The following is a 23,429-nucleotide window of genomic DNA, read 5'->3' on the forward strand; positions in this document are numbered from 1 at the left end:
AATCTAAAATTCTAAAGGATATTTATAATATTATTTTTCAAAGAAGATATTTTGAGGATAAAATGTTGATGAGAATATGAAGTCAAGGAATTGATGGGAAGAAAAACAATTGCAAAAACAAATGTAGTCAAAAGACCAAATAGAATAAAATGCAAAGTTAGGAGATTAAATTAAAAAAGAATAATTTTTAGTTAAAATGAGAATTGGAATTACATATGTATTTTATGGTGGTAGATGAACATGTGATTCAAATTTGGTAGGAATGGACTTAAAGTGAAGGATGAATTGAAAAAAAAGAGGAAATCATCCAAAGTTGAGGGATTCAATTAAAAAAAATTATCAACAAGATTAATTGAAGATACATAGGTATTTTAAAATGGTTTAAGAGCATGCGGTTCAAATTTGATAAAAATTGGACTTAAAATGAAGGAGGAGTCGAAGGAATTAGGGAATCATGCAAAGTTAAAGGACTAAATTGAAAAAATAAAAATTGTTATAAAAAGTGGAGTTGAAAATACATAGGTATTATAAAATGGTTTAGGAGCATGTAGTTCAAATTTGGTAAAAATGAAACTTAAAATGAAGGAGAAATTGAAAGAATTAGAAAATCATGGACCAAATCGCAAAACCCTCAAAATACTCAACTAAAAATCTGGTTTTTCGTGTAGCTCGAAAATTTTCAAATTCCTAACTCAACTTGAAAACCAATTTAAAAATTCGAGTTGACTCGAATAATTCAAAATTTAAAAAAAAAATCATTTTTTCAAGACCAATCAAATTTTACTTGCCCTTATCCTAAGCCTCCCTGTTGCTCTAAAAATTTATAAATAAAAACATTGATAAAAATTTTAACACATTTCTTGTTTGGTTCAGTGCTCACCAAACCCTTTTGTAAGGGGTCTCGGATTCAATTCTTCCTGGTAAAAATTTTGCATATTTTTAAAATGCAAGGATAATATTTGTTTAAACACTTTCAGCAAGTTTACAATGAATACTCATAACTATGCATATGGTATTCGAACCCAATACCTCAAGAGATATAACAAATACCTTAACCATCGAATTTGCTTGGTTCATACTAATTTTAGTAGGATTTTAACATTTTCTTTATTTTGTTCAGTGATTAAGCTCTATATATCTTGGTAAATACCGAGAGAGAGAGAAAATGACATGATAAATCGAGAAGAAAAATCATGTCACAGTAGACGTTAAATATTTTAATGAATGGTGATTAAAATAGAAAAATACATAATATTGGAGATTTTTGTTCAACAAAAAAATAGTTCATTGATGAAAATGAGAACACGAAAATAATTTAGTGACTATCACTGTAGTCTACCCTTAAATTTAACTACGTCAGTGGTGATGGAAAAACTACCGTCACTGGTGATGGAAAGACGCAGGATAAAGAATTGTTGACGTAACACTTGAAACTTCAAAGCTGTGTATATCTAAAACGATACTTTATATTTTTTAATGATTTGATTAATATTATTTATTACTTTTCAGTGCATTAACAATTACGATTCTCACTGTTTAGTCATGAGTAACGACAAATGCATAGGAAAAACAATGATCAGACTATATTCTAATGCTCTTAGAGATTTTTTTCAAATAATAATAATGCTTTAGAGATAATTTGCATGAAATAAGGCCAACTTTGATACTTATTTTCAGGGATGTAGCTAAGGAGTTTGCAGATTTCATGGTCCACATTAAAAAATTTCAATTTATTTCTGACGTTTTAGAATATCTAATGAAGAAAAGGGTTATTCATGTTCAACTCCCTCTAAAATCTAGCTCTTTCTCAATCCTTTGCGTCTCTATAAAAATGAATTTTTATGTTTAACCCCCTAAATAATCAAATCTGTTATAATATATATATGCACGAGTTTGAAGATATTTATTAATTGGCGAGAATACTTTTTATTTTTTAGGTAAAATATACAAATGATCTCCTAATTATAAGATATTGCAAACACATACATACTCCCTAAGATACTGCAAATGGTCCTCTAATTTTTAGGTAGAGTATTCCCTAATCATTGATAACACTAACATACTCTGCAAATATAATTGCTCGAACTCATAATCTCAGAAAAAAAACATATTCCCTTTAATCACTAAACTCTCTTAAAAATGAAATCTCACAACCTAAAAATTTCGAACTTTACTCATAAGTCGAGCTCTAAATATTAATCTTATTGATATCTAATATCTGACTAATTCAGATCAAGTTTTAGAAAGATTCATTATGTGAATGACTCGTCTAACCTAAATTACGTCATTCGTAATGTTTAGAATTTAAAATTTTAACTTTACTTAAAAAAATTAATTAATCATTCCAGTGAACACTTAAACATTTAATCTCACATCCTCCATATTTATTAACAATGGAAACGTGGAGGATGATGAGAATGAGACATTATTTATGGGTAGCGGTCAAAGTCAAAGTTCCATGGAGATGAAACCATGGGTCCAGTCAAAGAAACCCACTATGTTCTTGAATAATTTTCAAAATGACCAAACCCAAAATAGAACAGGACAGTCAACGACTCCCATGAGAAAAGCTTAAAGCTTTGAATCTTTGATCTTTGAACATTATAAAGGCATGTAGCTCGCATGGTTGTTACAAAGTCAATATAACATTAAAAATTATAACTATTTTCTTCGCCTCTGCTCTCTCTCTATCCCTTATCTTCTTCCTCTTTGCTTTATCCCCAAGTTTTGATTTTGGATTGGTTTAGAAACTTCCATAGCCGTGATTGCTTTTCTTGTGTTCTTTTTCTCTGTTTCTTCTCATGATCCAATTCCAACCCTGTTGACAAATTTCTCATTGAATAAAGGAATCTCTCTGGTTTTCTTTGGATTCTTCTTCAAGTGTTTTCTTCTGGGTTTAAAGGTTGCAGTTTTCATCAAGGAAAAAAGAAGAAACAGCAGGAGGTTGAATGAAATGGAAGGATCGCAGGGAAGTAGTAATGGGCCGCCGCCGTTTCTGATAAAAACGTACGAGATGGTGGATGATCAGGTGACCAACTCCTTGGTGTCTTGGAGTGGAAGTGGTTACAGTTTCATTGTCTGGAACCCGCCGGATTTTGCAAGAGATTTGCTTCCGACATATTTCAAGCACAACAACTTCTCCAGTTTTGTCCGACAGCTCAACACTTATGTAATGTTTCTTCACTTCATTTCTGTTTTCTGTCCCAATTTCAAGCACAATAACTAGACATTGATGATGTTTTTTCGTCATGGTACCATGTCATGTTGCAAGAATTGTTGAAGAAAGAACAAAAATTGGATGGTCATACATATACATACACATACATATAATTGATTGACGGTTGCTATTCCTGTTTTGATTAGGGATTCAGAAAGATAGATCCTGATCAATGGGAGTTTGCAAACGAGGAATTCATAAGAGGGAAGAAACATCTTCTCAAGAACATTTATCGACGCAAGCCGATTCACAGCCATTCCACGAATCGCCATGGGAACTCTGGTGTGCCATTACCTGAGAAAGAGAAGAAGGAATTTGAAGAAGCGATCAAGAGGTTGAATGACGATAAGAGCCGACTTCAGTTGCAGTTGGAGGGTCATCAAAGAGAGAATCAGGAATTTCGGGTTCAGGTACGGCTGTTATCGGATCGGTTTCGGAACATGGAAGACCGACAACGACGGTTGATGGCCTCATTTTCTCATGTTATAGACAATCCCAATTTTATGTCACAATCTCATAGCAAAAAGAGGAAGTTGATGAATGTGCATGACTTGAATGATGGTTTCAACAGAGAAGGACATCATCACAGTTTGGCTTCTCAGAAGGCAGACTCGGGAATGAACTTGAAACAGATTGAAGAGCTGGAATTATCTATAAGTTTTTTGGAAACATTGTTCCTTGGAATCGGAACGTCGTCACCACGGCCTTCTCCTATTGTTATTACCGAAATACCGAGCTCTTCGGGAGACTACGACATGGATGGTGAACTATGCTCGCCTTCATCACACCCTTGCTCCCCTTATTCAACAGACATTAACTCATCCCCTGAGCTGGCTGCCTCTGCTTATTATCCTCTTCCACCATCTTCTGCTTTTGGTCCAAAGTCGGAGCATGCTAGTCGACCAGAGACCGATGGTGCCTTGAAGAACAAGGTAGAAGCGGTGACGGTGGATTATTCGGTGCCAGGTGCCGTAAACGATGTTTTCTGGGAACGGTTTCTGACCGAAGTACCGGATACATCATCATTTGCACAAGAGATCCAGTCAGTTTAGGTTAGCTCATAGATCATATGGCATATGGAGTTTTCATTATAAAATATGGTTTGGTTGTGGAGGACAATATTTTTTTTGGTGTAAGTTGTTTTTGTTAGTTAGTTTAGCAACAACTTTCACTTTGAAATCAGAGTCTTCTCTAGGGACGAGGAAATGAGACGAGATAAGCTATTTGAGATTAACTTAGTTAAAGTTCGATAGATACTTGATTCGAATGAATTTAATTTTTGTTCTTAACGAATCAAAACAAACTGCTTAACACTCGACTTGGAAAACTCGCGAGGAACTAAAAAAATAATAAATAATTAAAAAAAAATTAAATTATCAACAATATTAATATTTATGTGTTGATTTTTTTTAAAATACAATATAAGGTTTCATGCACTTAAGGTTCAGGTTCGAGTTTGAGCTTCAACTGAGTTAAGTTTAAGATTTTTTTTTATTTCTAGTTTTTTTTAGCTTCAATTCATGGTTTTAAGTTCGAGTTGAGTTTGAAAATTTTAGGCTCGTGAGTTTTTGAGCCGAATCGAGTTCTATTTTAAAATTTTCATATCGAATTAAACTCAACAATATTCGAGTTCGACTTGACTTGTTAACAATCCTAATCTTCCCATTTAGTAGTGCAGATGTATGATGCTGGAGTGTCGACTAAAATTAGTCTGGGCATGGCATAACGAGTTTTTACATACATGTTAATTAGGCTGAAAACGATCAAATTATTCTACACCAAAACTAATATATTAATTTAAATGTATTATAAAAAGAGAGAAAATTTGAATCTATCAAACCGTTTGGGTATTAAAAAACGAAAATTTAAATTTAAACAGTTACGTTTGCAGAGTGTATACGTCAGTTACTATTAAATCGGAACTAGATACATGTTAACATATTGAATTCTTTAATTAATCATATGTTAAACACATAATTTTTTTATTTTAATGATATTTCAAATTAAAAATATTAAAAAAATAATCAGAGGTGATAAACATATTATTTGGATCGGGTTCGGATCAGATTCGGATATGATCAAGTCTATATTCTATTCAAATTAATTTGGGTAGAATCAGTCTAATTTGAAATTATTTTGAGCTTATAGTGAGCCTCGTGGAATCGGATATTAAAATGAGATTTAGTTTTTGCTTAACATTATCATGTAATTACTTTACTAAGCCAAAATAAATGAAATGAATATTAAAATGTTCCAATAATATGAAACCATAGAATGTAGAATCTGAAAATCGAATGCACATGTGACAAAAAATAACCAATAATTCTATGTGTCCATGTTAAATCGATAATTAAAATAGAGAGTTTAAATAAAAGAATATGTCGATTTTAAGTTGTGATAAAGTTAATTGTCAATGTGTAATCATTGTTATTTTCATCGATTTTAAGTGAATTTCGTGAAAATTAATCTAGAGAGAAAAGGTGAGTGAAATAATTTTGATATCGATCTTACCATAAAATAAGATCGATGACGGGTGATGCTTGGCTGCATGCAGCAATCGAAAAGTACGGTGTTAAGAAAGAAAATTATTTAAAAGTTCAGTTGAAAAAATGATACACTCTTAGAGTTTAATGTTTAAAATGATATCATTTTAAACATTAGAACCATCACACCAAAACGACTTCATTTTTTGATGTAGCATGACACGTAAAGAACTATTAGCCGTGTCAATAACCTATTATTAAACTTAAACTGTTAGTCACATCTGCATCAAAATTTTTAAAAGACTTGATTGATAAGATATTGATATTTAAAAGACTCAATTAAATTTTTTTAAAGATTAAAGATCAAATTAAAATCTGGAGTATAATTGTAGAGATGTATGATGGAATTATCCATTATAGAAAGGAAGCCAGATGTTTGTGCCTTATGAATCTTACGTTTCGAGTCAAACCAGAAACCAACAACAGACAACAACGCTGGTCCCGATGCCATCATCAACTTTATTTGATCCTTAATTCATCACCATATCAGATCTCTTTATGTTTCCATTGTTTCTCTTTTTATTAATATTCTGAAGATCTTCTCTTTCTCATTCTCCTTCACTTCTGGATCTCATCAACACTTGATCAGGTCTCTCCAATGTCATTTTTTTTTGTAAATTGTAATTTGTATTTGATTATGCCATTGTTGAATTTCATTGAGCTTCTTATGGATTTGATTCTGCGCTTTTTGTTCTTCAATTTATGTAAGTACATTTTTTTCTCCGATTCCAATTGGTAGTTTGTTTATTGAGTTTTTCTTTTTCGTTCATTCAGTTGAAAGTTCTTAAAATTTATTGTATTGGATAATAGAAGAGATGGGGAGGTTTTTGTTTTTGCTCGGGAGGAGGGAGTTGTTTATTTATTTATATTTTCTAATGCGTTGATTTAATGCTGTGAATGATATCGAATTTTCATTCTGAAAATTAAGAGGGGGCTGTTGAGTGTTGATGATGGAAATAAGAATTTTCACTATTGGGTATTTTCTTCACCTTTTCCCCCCTTATAAATGTAGCTGTGTCGTACTCTAGTTTTTCTGTTATAATTCATTCCAATAGGCGTCATCTGGGGTCTTTGGTTGATCTAAAATAAGCAGAGTGGCAGAAGCCTTTTACTGTATTTGGTTGGTCAGAAGCCTTTTACTGTATTTGGTTGGTTCTTAGTTTTTTCGATGTCCGCAATATCGTTACCACTATAGTTGCATAATTGATCTGGAAAGAAGGCACTGATTGGACATTTTTGAGTTGTGTTCTAATGCAGTCCATAGATGGCTCTAACTTAGAATTACGAAGGAGATGGTAGAGAGTAGTTCTGATAAGAACACATTTCAATGCACTGGGATAATTGATACTCATAGTGGGTTAGGTCTTCACAGAGACCCTCCTCTCTCTGGTTTGATGAAGATGGGACAATTCATTTGGAACCCTGTTCAGTGAATACTGATTCAACTGTGGAAGACTTTGATTTTGTGTTGCCTATGCTTAATCAGAGTGAGTCACAAAACAGGTTTGTAGTAGGGGTTAGATACAATAAATTTCCAGAGAAAAGTATGCACTTGAATGGTGGTAGTACCGTGGAAGAGATACAAGAAGATAGTGCCGGGACGTATGCACCTTTTGATATTGAAAACGAGTCTCCTGTGCATAGAAGATCATCAAATGTTTGTGCTGATGGAGCCAGTGATACCGGCACTCCAAGATCATTGCCACTGAATTTTAACAGCCTTGTTTCTGCTGTGGATGTATTGAAGACTTTGTTCTTTATACTTGTATGGTACACTTTCAGCACATTTTTGTCTTTGTAAGTCCATCTTATATTAACCAGAGAAGCATTGTAGCTAAAATTAAGATCATATGTTTAAAACCTTTTTCATTTTTCCTCTTACAATTTTTCTTGAGTAGGTACAACAAAACCTTGTTGGGTGATGACCTGGGGAAGTTTCCGGCTCCCTTGTTGATGAATACAGTCCACTTCACCATGCAAGCTGTTTTATCAAAGCTAATTACATGGTATTGGTCTCATAGATTTCTCCATACCGATCCAATGACATGGAGGGATTACTTCTACAAAGGTAATTCATCAAGCATATGGTCTTTTCTGCCTCATTATAATGTGAATTAGATCTTGCATGTGGTTGATGGAATCATGGAATTAACTTGTAAATATTATGTTCAATGTTACATCATTATCTCATACCTAGATGGATAGTTGCACTTAGATTTAGAGTTTTAAAATCCTGATCTTATGTTCTATGTTTTTTCAAATCTGTGTGTTTCTCTGTAATTTATTAACTTTTCTATCAACTAATGTACAGATGGACTTTGCCTTTCACAGTTGTACCTACCGCTCTTTCAACAGCACTGGACGTTAACCTGAGCAACGCATCACTGGTTTTCATATCTGTTACTTTTGCCACAATGGTTTGTTAACTTTTCTATACTCTATACTGTGATCGATATTTAATCTCGTCCTGATTAAATTACTTCCTCCAAATCTGTGAATATGCCTTTTCATTTTTCTTTTCTGGGTTGTGTTGTTGACTAAAATATTTCTCATTTTGCGCCTACAGTGTAAATCTGCCACTCCTATTTTTCTTCTCCTATTCGCTTTTGCATTCAGGTGAGTTTTCAAATCGATTTCATGTTGATTGTAGTTTGGATGGTGATGAATAATTTTTTGTAAGTCTAAAAATTTAGGGATGATACCCTCTTCTTTAAATTTATAACTAAAAAAATTGTGGTTTATACTTTCTAGAATCTTGAAACCATGTTTTTTTAGGTATCTATTAGATGATGATCTATTTAGTTCATCTTTTTTTCTTAATGCTTCTTCTTCTTTTTATTTTTTTCCCTTTTATGGTTGTATTAATATTGTTTACTCAGTGAGGGTTGAATGAATCACTTTAGGATTGTTTGATTGGACATTTATGAACAATAACACCTATATATTATAAATTCTTCTATCAAAACGTATCTATATTTGTTTGAATAAAGTGATTGGCCAATTCCATGTGTCTAAGCAAAATCAATAAGAATTCTCAAATTTATATCAACTAATTATTCTTGAATAACACCTGCTTCAGCATAAATTTCTTCATTTTGAAATGTATCGAAACCTTGGGTAGTAAAAGAAGGTGGGATATTGTATTTCCAGGATTGAATTCATGGAAATTAAATGAAAGCAGTGTCATAAAAAACATAAGAAAAGAGAAAAAGAAGCTTAGTTTGTAACTGGTTTGGGGCTTTGGGCCCTTAGGAACCAACTCTATGAGGAACCTGTCTCGGGAGTCATTGGACTTTGCCTTTAATCAACCTTATGAATTGGGTCATGATTTTCATGCTGAATTATATGGTATGGTTAGGCTTACTATACAGGATGAGTCATCGTCAGGTTCCTTTTTCCTTCATGATCTGCTGGGAGGGGTGGCTTGAGATGTATTATGAGATCAAAATTGTAAATCAATTTTACCTAAATTTACATTAGAATTAGAACCAATATGATCTCAGCTATATTGGTTTTTGTCTTAATTTCAAACAAATTGGGGTCTTCTACTTGAAAGTTGAAACTTGAAACCGTGTTATCAGTTTTTTTTCTGGAAGGCATTATCATCTGAAAGATCTAAAGCAACAAAAAAAGATGATGAAACTGGTGAATGCATCTAAAATGTGAAGATATTGAACTAATAATATTCCAAAACGTAGTTCGACTTTTGCATCTACCTGAAGTTGTTGAATTAAGGCTTTGTTGAGCCTTTATTATTTGCTCAAATGCTGACCAAGTTGGTTGATGGGACTAAGTCTTCAGTGGCGGATGTAGCCTTTGTTCAGGGTGGGCAAGTGCTCACCCTGAAATCCAAATTTCTTTATATTAGTAGTTCATTTTATTGAGGGTGCCCGCCCTGAAATTTTGTTTGTGTCTACCCCATACAAAAAATTTATGTTATTAATATACATGTGTCCACCCTGAAATATATTCATGGATCCGCCACTGATAGACTTGGTTCAAATTTTCTGATTGAAAGGGTTGTTGTCTTGTTGGCTTTATTGAGACTTTTGTTGCATAACTGTCAGATAGTTATTTCAATTCATTTTCTTGACTTTATTGTACTCTCACTTTTTGTAGTAGACCACTCTTAAAACTTTGATCTTATATTTTTCATTTTTTTGTATGCTTTATCTTGATCAATTTTGGAGCTTTTGTTTGTTTTTACAATTATTGGGGATGAAAAAGTAACATGTCTTTTTGGTAACTCAATCCATCTGTGCTGTTATAGTCACTTTAAGCCTATGGATGGGGTATCTGACATGAACTTGAGATGGGTATCATAAACTGGCACGTTATATTTTTGACAATCTTTACGTTAATTTTGAGGATCAAAGTGTTAGATCCGTTTATATGGAGAATTGTCTGACAGACTGACACATATATGTTAAAGAGAAGAGTCCATGAGACATGTTCAGATATCTCTTACTCTTGCTGCTCCATTTCTGTTTTTTTCTGAGAATAAAATATATATTTTCTCATGTCCCTTGTTCTGATATCCCCATGGAATGTGTAATTTTTTAAGGTTGGAATCTCCAAGCCTTAAACTTTTGGGAATTATCCTCGTAATCTCTGTTGGGATTCTATTAACAGGTATGGTTCTTACCAATTATGTATGTTTTTTACAATTAATTGAATTTCTATGCATATAGGCATGTATATATTTAGCACCCTCGTGGTTGCATATATTTTTGTTTATCCAAATTATGAAGGATGATGTAGGAGAAAGGCAATAGTGAGTGGATATCTGTACTGCTTCCTAACTGTGAGTAACGTGCACCTGTCCTAATCATTTTGAAGGCAATTACAATTTTAGAAGGGATTTCATTTACTGTAATGCTTCACTAAGGGGAAAATGTTACAATCTTTTGGCTTTTCTCTGTGGAGTAACCCCTTCTTTTCACCTTTCTTAACTTTTCAAGCATTTGGAAACTATATCCTATTTTATGCATTAATACATTATTGGCATTTTCCTTTGATTCTTTTCATTTCATGATTGACATGAATATAAAACTCACTAGAGTTCTTGTAGTTGTACAAATGATGTAAAATTTGAAAGGAGGCTTTGTTGATGTCAAAAGGATTGGAATTATGACCAGAGTAGGGGCTTTGATTCTATTAATACTGGGTTGTTATTGAAGAGAGAAATTGAATGTTTAGAAAGCTACCTAGGCACTGTCTTTGTACTATGAATGGACCTGTGGAAAGGAATTTAGGACTAGGGTTGAAGTTTAATGATTATTTAGTTAGTGTGGAATGTTCTAAGCTTAAAGAGTTCGATATAGAAATGATTTTGAATCTGCAACATAAGGGAAATTAAAATATTTCCAGTCTGAATTTGGATGTCCACTTTCCGAACAGCACAAAGTTTGAAGAATGAAGTATTATGTTATTTCACAACTTTTACCATTTAATTTAATAAAAGATAGATATTAGGAAACATTGGGGAAAATGAGGTGCATTTGGGGAAGTTGACATTTTTTTTGACACTCATAAAAGAAAGATGGCATTCAATTTGTTGTGATGGAGAGACGGGGAAAGAAGAAAAAGATAGCAAGCTTTGGATTCACAACTTCATTTTCTCAGGTTTCACAGATGTGCCAGGGTTGCTTCATGGAATCCATAGAACTATAATAACTGCTCAAAAATACTCACAAACTTGTGTTCCAAGTTCAATAAATTGAAAGTGGTGAATGGTTTTTGAAGTAATCAATGTAAATTAATAATATTAATGCTGAAATCAGGTTTAAAATTCATTCAGAAAAAAAAAAGATTTTTTCCGTTAAGTATGTTGTTTTACTTTTCTTTTAGAAATATTATTATACTTATAACTTAATTCATATATTTTGAAAAAAAAAATTATTTAATATAATTAATTAATGATAATTTCAAATTTCTAATAAAATACGACATGCATGTATAGTTTATTAATATCTCTTTGTCATTATACCATTAATGTTCTTATCAATATATATACACCAGTAATGTTCATTTTATATCTTATCCCTTTTCTGTCATTCTTTTAAGAATTATCAATTTTTCGATTGCCCTTTTAACTACACTGTTGTTATCTCTTTCCAAGGCCAAATTGGTCCTTAATCACACGAATCATTCAGACAGACTAAATAATTTCTTTATTGAGTTTTTCAAATATTGAGCAGGTCGTGACAGTTTTTGTTGATGCTATTTCTTCTTTCTCTCTAGCTATTACAGTGTCTAATATTTATGAAACCTGTGAAACTTGATCTTCCCTATTTCAGTTTCAAAGGAGACAGATTTTCAGTTTTGGGGTTTTGTTTTTGTCATGCTTGCTGCTGTTATGTCTGGATTTCGCTGGTGCATGACTCAAATACTTTTGCAGGTATGGCTTTGATTTATTTCATTTCTACATGATACGTTGGAGTTTAATTATTTGATCCAATTTTCAAATTATTTTCTTTTCTGTTACTAATTACATTGATTAATTATTTGTTGCCTCCAAAATGACTTTTTCAATGGTAATGATGTCTGGAATGGCTACTATCTTAAGAAAGAAGCCTGTGGTAGGTAGTCTCTCTCTCTCTCCTGTTCCCTTCTTTTTAAATTCATCATTTCCCCCCATTGTTAATTTGTTTACCACCATGTTATTTAAATACACTTTTCTATGTTTTCTGATTAGTACATTTGCATGATATTATCATTTTTCATTCTTGATTTAGACAACGTTCTCACTATTATTGCTGAAGGGATTGTACTCTATTTAATTTTTCTGGAGTAATGGCTGAGTTTGTATCGTGTTTTCCTTTTTGTAAGGAGTAATATTCCTTTCAGTTTGCTTAAACATGATAAATGTTTCATCAGCAGTACCATAGAGAGGAATTAGTCTACTGCAATATTTAGTTCTTTGGGCATACTACATTATATCTTAGGTTATAATCTTATTTTCTGCTGATAAGTCATATATGTGATAAGTCATATATGTGAGATATGGTTGCATTATATGGCTGCTTAATAGTTCTGTGTGATTTAGTATTAACACTTTCTTTCTTTGTTTTTTATGGTGATCTGTCTTAAACAGATATAGTTTATAAGGAGGATAGTATTCAATGTGGATGCTGAGTAGGGAATCTTGAAGTTCTAGTTATAATTTTGACAACTATTCCAGATTTTCTTTTTCTAATCTATTAAATGGAGGGTTTTAATTTATATATAGTGCTAAATTGCAACTGATGTCAACTAAAATTACCTGATTGCTCCAATTAAGCTGGTCTTTTTCTTCTTGATTCTTTTGATTTTCTTACGGCATCTCTCTAACTATTTAATTGTATCTAGGTTTGAGAAACCCACTTACCTTCATGAGCTATGTGACTCCGGTAATGGCTGTTGTGACAGCACTTCTTTCTCTCTTGTTGGACCCGTGGGGTGAGTTCAGAAAGAACAATTATTTTAATAGTTCATGGCATATTGCTCGAAGCTGCTTTCTGATGCTTTTTGGTGGAACACTGGCATTCTTTATGGTAGGAACTTATGCTGAATTAGACATTTTTCCCTAATTACTCTACAATATATACCGCTACATTTATATTAGAAATTATTTTTATAATAAAAATAATTTAATAAATAGGTAACATATTGTATATAAATGTTTGTCTTCTTGTGGCTATTATAAAAGTCTTTTGGTTTGAAGAAGCTATTATTTCTTCTTATTGCAGGTTTTAACCGAGTACATCCTTGTTTCTATAACAAGTGCAGTTACAGTGACAATAGCTGGGGTTGTGAAGGAGATTGTCACCATATTGGTATATAGTTTTCTTACACAGAGATATATATTAGTTTTTAATGGTTTTGCAAAATCTTAACTTTCTACTAAAAGGCCCACATGGCATTGTTACTTTTTGTCTGTGACTGTCTATGGTCCAAACTTGAATAAAACTGCTGCTCTTATCTTCAAATTGGATGTTTGAGTCCTTAAAAAAAAGCATTATCTCATCAGTAATCTCATTTTCCTTTTTATTCTGGTACTCATAAAGTAGTTGATGTTAGTCATTAATTCAAGATACAATTAGGAGCTATTGCTGGTTCAAACAATTATTATCTATTTGTGCATGCTGCAGATAGCTCTCTTGGAAATAACAGTCACAGATCATTTCAGATTTTTATTTATTTATTTATTTTATGTATTATACATATCAATATGTAACTTTAGAAGGTAAGCTAAAATTGCAAAAATGAACTACACAGTTCACATTGTTCGAGAATGGTTTAGCCCCAGCTGAGGTCAATCCATAATTCTTGTGCTTGGTAATATTAGTCAAATTGAGTCTGACAAGAATCTTGGCTAACCTACATCTCTGGTTTTGGCCAAACTTTGGATATGGAAGAGTTCTGAGTTTATGGAGTTTACAAGGCTTCAGCTTTTGGTAGACCTTTTAGCCTATTCAAGTTAGACTAGTTCGATTTCAAGCAAGTTGTTTTGACAGGGTTAGCTTTCCCACCTTAATTATCACTCCATGTCATCAGATATCATTCCATTAAAATTTTCAGTCATCTTCTTGTCTTACATGTCACTCTAGCCTGTTTAAAGTTTACTTATTATTAGTTGACATTCGTGAAACTTTATTTCTTTATCTAGTGACTCCATATTCATGTGTAAAAAATGGTTGAAGGAACACCTTTTTTTTACGTGGAGTAACTTTTTCATGGAAGAATCGACTCTGAGAGTCAGAGGCAGTTCATAGAGGAGGAGAAATGGTCTATCTGATTTCTCTTTTGACAACCTTGTCTTGAATTGGTTGGAATGGGTTGTTTAATTGCTTGGTTCTGGGTCTCACTTAATTTTCACTGATACTTTGGCTTGTATTTGGACTGAAAGTGGAATCCTGACCCCCTTTATATATCCAGTAAAATCTTCTCAAGTCATTGGGCGTCAGCCTTCTCATGCATATCGTCATTTTCAAGTTGATTCTTGTTCACATTGATTTCCTTTGTTGTTTATTTTCCTACCATATATTTGTAGTTTCTTACTAATTCTTTTCTAATACCTTTTCAGGTTGCAGTTGTTTACTTACATGATGAGTTTACCTGGTTAAAAGGAGCCGGGCTCTCCACAATCCTAGTTGGAGTCGGTTTATTCAACTGGTACAAGTAAGCTGTCATTAAGTGTACTTTCTGAATTTACCATTCTTCTAGCTTTAAGAAACCCCCTTCTCTCCGTAAAATTGTTGTTAGTGATTTTCCTTCAAATTTTCTGAAATTTTACATTTATTTATAGTTTTACAAAAGCCCAAGCTTTGTCTGGTGTCGATTAAAAGAACATTTATATGTTTCTAACTCATTGTTTATGATCCTCTTATTTTATTAGTTATTGAAATTCAGCCTTTGTTCATATCTGAAATCAAAGTTTTGGGGGCTTTAGTCTGAAGGGAGTCGTTTGTTTATAAAGTGAAGGCATAGAATTTGATGGCTTTGCACTTTTGAGCTCCCACCCCAAGGCATTGAGCTTTGCCCAGAGATTAGGAATTTTACATGTCATTTGTAGGAATAATTGGTATCTTTGGTTTTATTATTCAGGCTTTTTTTTATTCTTTTAACCAATAACAAAATTTGTTGTCTTTTATTAGTTGGTCTTCTAAGTTAATTGATTAAGTTATTGTCATGTCAAGTATTTTCCTCCATGCAGCCTAGTTCAACTGAGGATATGAAATTATATCGAAATCGAACTATTTCCTACCATTTGATTTTGTCATTTCATTCTATTTCCAGTTTGTCATTACCAACTGAGGATATATTTCCCACCTATTTTTATAGTTCACAGAAGTAATTCCCAAATTTATTTATTGGTTTATTTTTCTGCTCTCTGGTTTCTACTGTGGCTACGCTGACCAATGTTGTTTCTCTCATCCTCCTTTGAAGATACCTAAAGCTGAAGAAGGGAAGGGTAGAAGAAGATGAAATAGCAATGGCTCATGCAGCTGATCATGTTGCCAAGTATGTCATCCTCGAGGATATGGAGGACGATTAAGATGATGATAATACCCGGAGAGCTTTAAAGATCACATGATGTCTATAAGGATTAATTAACCTAGTAAGCCTTCCTAATGCCCGGTATATTTTCCATGCATGACTATTATGCTCACGTCATAGCTCAGTTTTTGTGAAATCATATCTTGCTTCATTATAGGCCTAACTGAAAGTCAGTTATTTAGGGGAAGTACTGAACATTAATCTCTCAGGGTCGTCGTGTCGACAACTGCTGGGCTCGTAGTCTACGCCCCCAACGAAATTGGTGGTGAAACTTGAAGGTTTCCCTAAGTAAATAGAAGTGAAACAACGTTCTTGACATTTCTTTTTTCTGTTCAAACTAAAGCAAAGGAACCATCAAGTTTTCAGATGCCTTTCTCCAGAAACTACAGGATTTGCCATACATAGTTTTATGTCTGTCAGTTGGACTGACATTGTTTTCAGTCCCTCATTCCTTTTATGTAAGTGAAATTCAATGAGATTAAGATTTCAATGTGAACATACGCATTTTATTTGGTTATATATTAGAGCCATGTTTTATATATAACCCTTTTGCTCTTTGGATCAGCAGTGACGGATCCTGAGGATGGGTACGTGCCCACCCTTTTCAATATCAAATTGGAGATATCACATTAATTAATCAAAACTTAAATCGAATCGAAATAGAATTATATTGGACCGACGAACAATCACACATTCACCAAACAAAACTAACTTATCGATTTAGAAAGTCACATTTGTAATCTCAGTCATCAAAAGAAATCAAATATAAAATTCTTAAAATTAGATCTGTCTGTACCGGAACTAGTTGGATGGTTCTGATACCAACTTGTTGAGTTTTAAAACCTAGTGTTCAATTTAAAATTCAAAAACATATTAGAATTTTATGGTAAGCCTATTTGAATAGTTTTAATAATAATTATTTTTAATAATATTTTTTTGTGTTGATGACATTTAAGTAGAATAATTTAAAATTTTATGATTTTAAAAGAAAAAAAAAGTATAATGACAAAAATATTTTAATATTTAGATAAATAGTTATTTTTATCTTTATTTTTAGAGTATTTTAGCCTTAACGTTTCAATTTTTATTCACAATACCAAGTTGAAAGGAAATCATTAGCTAACTAACTGTCAAAACATATTACTGATGTGATATTTTCACTTATATTTAATTGATGATGTAGTACATGTCTTACCATCACTATAAGTGACATGATACATATTACATTATCATTATGTATGATATGACACATATTAAATCATTATTTTGAGTGATCTAACATATTAAGTCACTACTATGAGTGATATAGCATATGTCTAAAAAATTAAAATATTAAAAGGATAAAATTCTTAAAGGAAAAAAAATAAGGATTAAAATGATTACATTTGCAAATATTGGGATGATTTTATGATTATGCCAAGTCCGTCCGAGTTTGTTATGTCATTAGGTGCGGTGCAACTGCAATATATAAAATTTTAGGGTTTGAAGGGTTTAGGGTTTTTTAACTCATATTTTATTATTATTTATCGCTTCAATATTTATAGGTCACTGTTGCTTGATAAGTCTCTTATCAAATTTTAATTTAGGTCTGTGCTCATTGATCTTATTCCTCAATTTTGTTTTCCCACTCTTACAACGCCTCCACTGTTATTTGTTACACTCTTGGATCTTGTTCGCCTCGTATACTTGCAACTCCAGGCGGTGGTAAGTGAGGCAGACTAACTCCTTGCAGGCGGTGAGTGGAGAATCAACAAGCATGGGATCCAAAACAAAGTCCAGAAGCCCAAAAATAAGAGCAAGAACAAACCCGATTCTCTCCCATCGGCGCTGGATAGCAACAACAAAAGCGAAACTGCCAGTGGCGGCGGTGGCGAGATGATTAAGGATGCTCGATTCGCGTCCCTTCATACGGACCCTCGGTTTCAGACTGTTCCGAAACACAAGTCCAAGGTTGTCATTGATTCTCGTTTCAATCGGATGTTCACTGACAAGAGATTCGCTTCATCTTCCGCACCTTTGGATAAGCGAGGGAAACCTAAGAAGGGAAACTCCCAGAGCTCTCTTCGCCATTATTATCACCTTGAAGACGCCGAAAGAGAAGATGAGAAGAGAAAGAAAAATGTTGCGAGTGAAGAGGATGATACCGAGGAGAGTGATAGTAGTGAAACATTAGAGAAGAACAGTGTTGAGGAGTCGGAACAGGAGGAGGAAGGTTCAGAATCCGGCGACACTACCGAAGAGGAAGACGTTGATATAGATTATGAGGATGAAGAGCCTGGAATACAGGTGCCCTTGTCTAATCTTTGGTTATGCTATTTTGGTTTCAATTAATTGATGTCACTTAATTTGTTTATTGGTTGCTGTGAAAATGAAATAAGCAATTGATTTTTTTTTAATTTTATTATCTTTGTTTCAGTTTAATTTCACTGCTAAGCTTAATAACTGATGTTTTCTAGTTAAAGGACTAGAATTAAGAAGTGACATGTAATCTGCGATGTTGAACTCTTCTGATAGCTTTGCATAAGCTGCTAGTGTTTGCTATTCATTTTTATTTTACTAAAACCGTTTAATTATTTTATATAATTTTCTTGCCAGGAAGAAAATATCCCAATGATCGAAAAGGAAACTTGCAGGCTTGCTGTTGTGAATATGGATTGGAGGCATGTTAAGGTAAGTCTTTGGAGTTTGTTCAGAGCTAAACATAGTGCAATGGCTTAAATTGTGTGTATGAGATCATCTGATATATGTTTTTTTCCTATCATTATCAATTAAACTGTTCTCTAATTGTGATTGCCAGTGAAATGCCATAAGTTGATATATTATTCCAATTAGTAACAATTAAAATATTACCTTCAAATTATTTGTTTAAATGCTGAAGTATACTTCTTGTTCATGTGAAATTAGAATTTCTTTTAGGAAGGTATTTGCTTAGTCATTTGTCCTGTTTATGTAATTTAATTAGTATATGCCATGATACCTGCATTTATGTTCAACTTGGGTTAACTCGTTAAATTTAACGTCACTGTAGGGTGAGTTTACATAATCGCAAACTGTAGATCCAATTAAAGAAATCTTTTGTCGTGTTTCCCTTCAATGGATATTATTGTGGTCTTGATTTTTTTTATTGAGTTGTAATTTGAGTAGGATCTATTGTACCAATTGTTTGAGTAGGATCTATTGTACCAATTGTGTTTTGATTTTTAAAAGATGCTGCTATTTCTTAGAATGATACCTGTTTCAATCAGCTTCAAAGTGATGACCTAAAAAAATATAATTCAACTTACCTCAATCACGTTATGTTTATCATAAGAATTTTTTTTATTGTCGTGTTTCCTAGTTCTTTTGGAGCCAACATTGAAGTCATAGAGTAACTATTGAGCTTTTGATGGAGAATAGATTGTTCAAAATCCTAGCCTGTGGTCATCATCAAGTACTTTGGTCATTGCAGTTTCTCTGACCTTCATGTTAAGAATTGATTACTCTGCCCTCTAAACTCATTGGTTCTCATTTGTCACCCTCTTTGTTCTTTACTTTTGATGAAAGCTAGAATTTTACAATTGTAGTAGATCTTATTGTACAAGATACTAATGAGCTGAGCCGTATCTAGAATTCATTCTTCTCATATTGGTTATGATTGGTTAAGACCTAAAGTTTGCAATTTGTTATTAACAGACCACATATCAGCATGACTTCTGATTGGTTTTCTGCCCTTTTCATATGTAGGCTGCTGACTTGTATGTAATGCTAAGCTCATTTCTCCCTAAAGATGGACAAATTATTCAAGTGGCCGTTTATCCATCTGAATTTGGACTTCAGCGTATGAAAGAGGAGGAAATTCACGGACCAGTAGGCCTATTTAATGGGGAAAATGAGGACAATGATGAAGATGGTGATGATGAAATTGATAATGAGAAATTGCGTGAATATGAGAAAAGTAGGCTAAGGTGATTGCCGCTAATTGTCATTTTTACCGGTTCACTTCTCTCTTATATTTCTTTCTTTTTATCTCTTTGGTAATTGTTGCAAACACTTTTTGACGGCCAGTGAACTGTTTAAATACTAACTTGTGCAATCTGTACAAGATTCTCTTCAGCTTATTTATTTTCGGTGTTTTTTCTTTGTTGTTTTTAATGTCAATATGTATTGTGATTGATTCTCTTCAAAGGGACATTTATATGTTTGTAATTGATGTTTTCCGATTCTTTTTGTTCATATTCATTATTTCCCCCTCCTAGATACTACTATGCAGTTGTAGAATGCGATTCTAGTGCAACAGCAGATTACTTGTACAAAACTTGTGATGGAGCTGAATTTGAAAGGTCATCAAATGTGCTCGACTTGCGATTCGTTCCTGATTCTATGGAATTTAAACATCCACCCGTGATGTTGCAGTTGAGGTATGTCTGTTTGACCAACTCACCCATCCTGCTTATGTATCATACATGGGTTTTAGGAATTTTACATGATTGTTTTGAGATCTAAGCAAATTGAAGATAACTTGAAATTAGTTCCATATTATTATTGCTATCATTAATTTTAAATGTTGACCAACTTTGTTGTCTTAACTAAAATGAGTAACTGCAAAATGTTATATCTTCTTTGTTCAGGCTCCTGCAAACTATGAGGGTTTAAATTTCGAAACCCAAGCACTGCAGCAAAGTAAAATTCATCTTTCTTGGGATGAAGATGAACCACAACGTGGGAAGATTCTTAAACGAAAACTCAATGATGAGCAGGTTAGTGTGCATAATTGTTTGTGAGCCACTTTCTCATGGTCTGTTGTCTGTGAAATTCAGTCTAAGATGCATGTTTCCTTTTTTTTTTTTTGGTACTCCTGTCCACTTCCTTATTGGCAGAAATCCAATTAAACATTTCATGTGAAGTCCTATATTTTGCTTTTTTATTTGGTTTGTCAAAGTTAATACTGCTTCTGTTTTCATGCAGCTGGCTGACTTGGAGTTAAAGGAGTTTCTAGCTTCTGACGAGAGTGAAAGTGATGATGATGAGAACGAAGAGATCACTAAGGATCAATCTGATAAGAAAAATAAGAAAAGAGATTTATATCGTGCCTTACTTCAGTCTGGTGATGGATCCGATGGAGATGGTGAGGAGGATGGCCAGGATATGGAAGTCACTTTCAATACTGGCCTGGAGGATATAAGTAAGCGTATCCTGGAGAAGAAAGATAAGGAAGCAGAAACCGTTTGGGAGGCCTATCTCAGGAAAAGACGGGAGAAAAAGAAGGCAAGGAAAAATAAATCTAAACATTCATCGGACGACGAGAGTAATGAGTCTGATATGGAACCTACAGAAGAACCTGATGACTTTTTCATTGAAGAGCCTTCACTTAAGAAGAGTAAGAAAGGAAGGAAGCAAAATGAAGATATGGAGAAGGAAGCTGAAGCAAGCAGAGCTGAACTTGAGTTACTACTCACTGATGACAAGGGAGCTGATACTGGCCTTAAGGGATACAATCTGAAGGCTAAAAAGGCCAAGGGGAAAAGGCAAAAAGAAGTTTTAGATGAGAAAAAGATACCAGTTGTCGATGGTGATCCACGATTTTCTGCTTTCTTTACGTCACCTCTTTATGCTTTGGATCCCACCGACCCACAGTTCAAAAGGTAGCAGCAAACTTAATTATAATAAATAAGGTCACAGTCTCAAATCTGGATGAAAATTGTTTCTTTGTTTCTCTTGTTCGAACTAGTATGTTGATGTACTTTCATTCTTAGAGTTTCTGTGTCTTCTATTTGGTTTGTTGCCTGCCTGGCTAAAAATCATAAGTGTTGTTTCGTGTAGGAGTGCAACCTATGCACGACAAATATCCAAAAAGCGGCAGAACGGCGAACAGGAAGAATTGGTTGCAGAGGACATGAAGATACCCACTGATGATCCTGGGATAAGCGAAGTTGAGCGTGAGAAGTGCGATATTTTGCCATCAAAGGAGAAGCATAACCTGTCATCGATGGTGAGATCGGTTAAGATGAAGTTGAAACAAGCTCAACTGCCCTCGAAGAAGAAAAGTGTATCAGGCATGGGTGGGAAAAAGGAGCAGCGTCAGGTTCATTCAACGAAGGCAAAGAATAAATGAAATGGAGTCGTGTACTTTCTCAGAATATAACTTATGGTAAGTCGATATAATTTTGTATTTTCTATGTCATGGATAAGAGAATGAGTGTCAGTGGGTCAATTAACCATCGTTTGGAATTGGGAATTCATTTTAAGTTTTGATACCGTCGAAGGGAATTGTTTTAAAATTTCTGAGTTCCTTTTTCAACAACTATTTCTATCTAATTTCCATGGAGTTGGAAGTTAAAGACAAATTTGACGGAGTTGTTTGACACTTTTTTATTATTCATCACTCACTATCTTCTTACTTTTTGGTTACCGGAGTTTTTTTTTAATTTAATTATTTAACTTTTAAATTATTCTTAATTTAATCACTTTAGTTTTCAAATTTAATTTTTTTTATTTATTTTATTTATATATAATAAAATAATAATAATAAGTGTTATGTCACAAAAATTGTTAATAAAATAAATTAGATTAATTGAAAATGAGCAATTTGAAAGTTGAATAGTTAAATTAGATTGAATTTTTTTTAAGTTTTAATGATCAAAATAAGAATGAGAAGATAGATAAATGATGAACAATATAATTTATTCATAAAAAATGTCACGTGTTGTGGTCCTATTAGATTTTCAACGATGAGGTACTACATGAAATAAAAACTAAAAGTTATGCATAATTTTAAAATAAATGAAAGTTTAGTATTAAAATGAAACAATATTAATAATTTAGGTACTAAAAGTGTAGCTTATTCTTTATTTTTTTAACATTAGATTTAGTTTAGGGTAAAGTATATAAATAGTATCTAATTTTTAGGGCGTTTGCATTTTGGTCACTCAACTTTTGAAATTTGCAATACAATCATTAAAGTTTTAGTTTGTTTTCAGTTAGGTTCCTGTCGTTACTTCCTGTTAGTTTTAGCTGACGTGGCATTTAACTCTCGTTAATCACACTTCTTCTTCTTCTCCTTCTTATCTCACCTCCGATCAGCAATAGTTCACATCGCCACCACCAGCGTCACCAACGTCGCCTCTTGACCACACCCCGACCCTCGATTCATACTCACTGTCAATTGTTTGTCCCAAATCACGAGAAGAATGTTCAAACATTCATCTACGATCTTCGTCGTCAATCATCGGTGACCGTCACCGTCGGTACCAGTAAGAGCGCAGCCCCATTCCGACTAAAACCCCTCTCGCCACTAGTCGAGACTCACCTTCGTTCACCGTTGATAGGGCTCGAATCTCGTCAGAAAACCCCTGCTCCCTTTTTCTATTTTCATCGATTTTTGGCGATTGGGTCGTCCGTTCGCCACACCGCCACTAACGTTGGAGTCCTCACATTGTTTCGAACAAAACTCAGTCGGTCGTGCCTCCTCCCTGTCATCCCTCCTTCGTCCGTCGTTGGTTAAGAAGAAGGAGAAGAATGAGAAAAAGAAGAAAATAAGAAGGGGTGGGGTTAACGGGAGTTAAGTGCCACGTCAGTTAAAACTAACAGGAGGAAACGACATAGATCTTATTGAACACAAACTAAAAGTTCGATGATTGCATTACAAGTTT

At 33.4% G+C, this 23,429-nt stretch overlaps 2 protein-coding genes and 1 pseudogene across 2 annotated transcripts; all 3 read left to right on the forward strand.

The window, feature by feature from the left end:
• Positions 1-2,751: 2,751 nt before the first annotated feature.
• On the forward strand, positions 2,752-4,366 carry LOC120184525 (heat stress transcription factor A-4c-like). The gene is made up of 2 exons (XM_039188956.1): positions 2,752-3,169; positions 3,364-4,366. Exons 1-2 carry the CDS (start codon positions 2,954-2,956, stop codon positions 4,267-4,269), a joined length of 1,122 nt encoding a protein of 373 aa, XP_039044887.1. The 5' UTR covers positions 2,752-2,953; the 3' UTR covers positions 4,270-4,366.
• Positions 4,367-6,267: 1,901 nt separating this feature from the next.
• LOC120184557 lies at positions 6,268-16,206 on the forward strand (annotated as a pseudogene).
• A 178-nt stretch (positions 16,207-16,384) lies between these two features.
• LOC120184516 (ESF1 homolog) lies at positions 16,385-21,917 on the forward strand. The gene is given in 9 exon segments (XM_039188953.1): positions 16,385-16,388; positions 17,534-18,087; positions 18,397-18,471; positions 19,525-19,745; positions 20,037-20,179; positions 20,182-20,198; positions 20,409-20,537; positions 20,746-21,422; positions 21,601-21,917. Coding segments are annotated over 9 exon segments (2,112 nt in total). The 3' UTR covers positions 21,893-21,917.
• Positions 21,918-23,429: the final 1,512 nt, after the last annotated feature.

Source organism: Hibiscus syriacus, unplaced genomic scaffold (assembly GCF_006381635.1).
Source record: "Hibiscus syriacus cultivar Baekdansim isolate YM2019G1 unplaced genomic scaffold, ASM638163v2 tig00112921_pilon, whole genome shotgun sequence".
Classification (NCBI taxonomy): Eukaryota; Viridiplantae; Streptophyta; class Magnoliopsida; order Malvales; family Malvaceae; genus Hibiscus; species Hibiscus syriacus.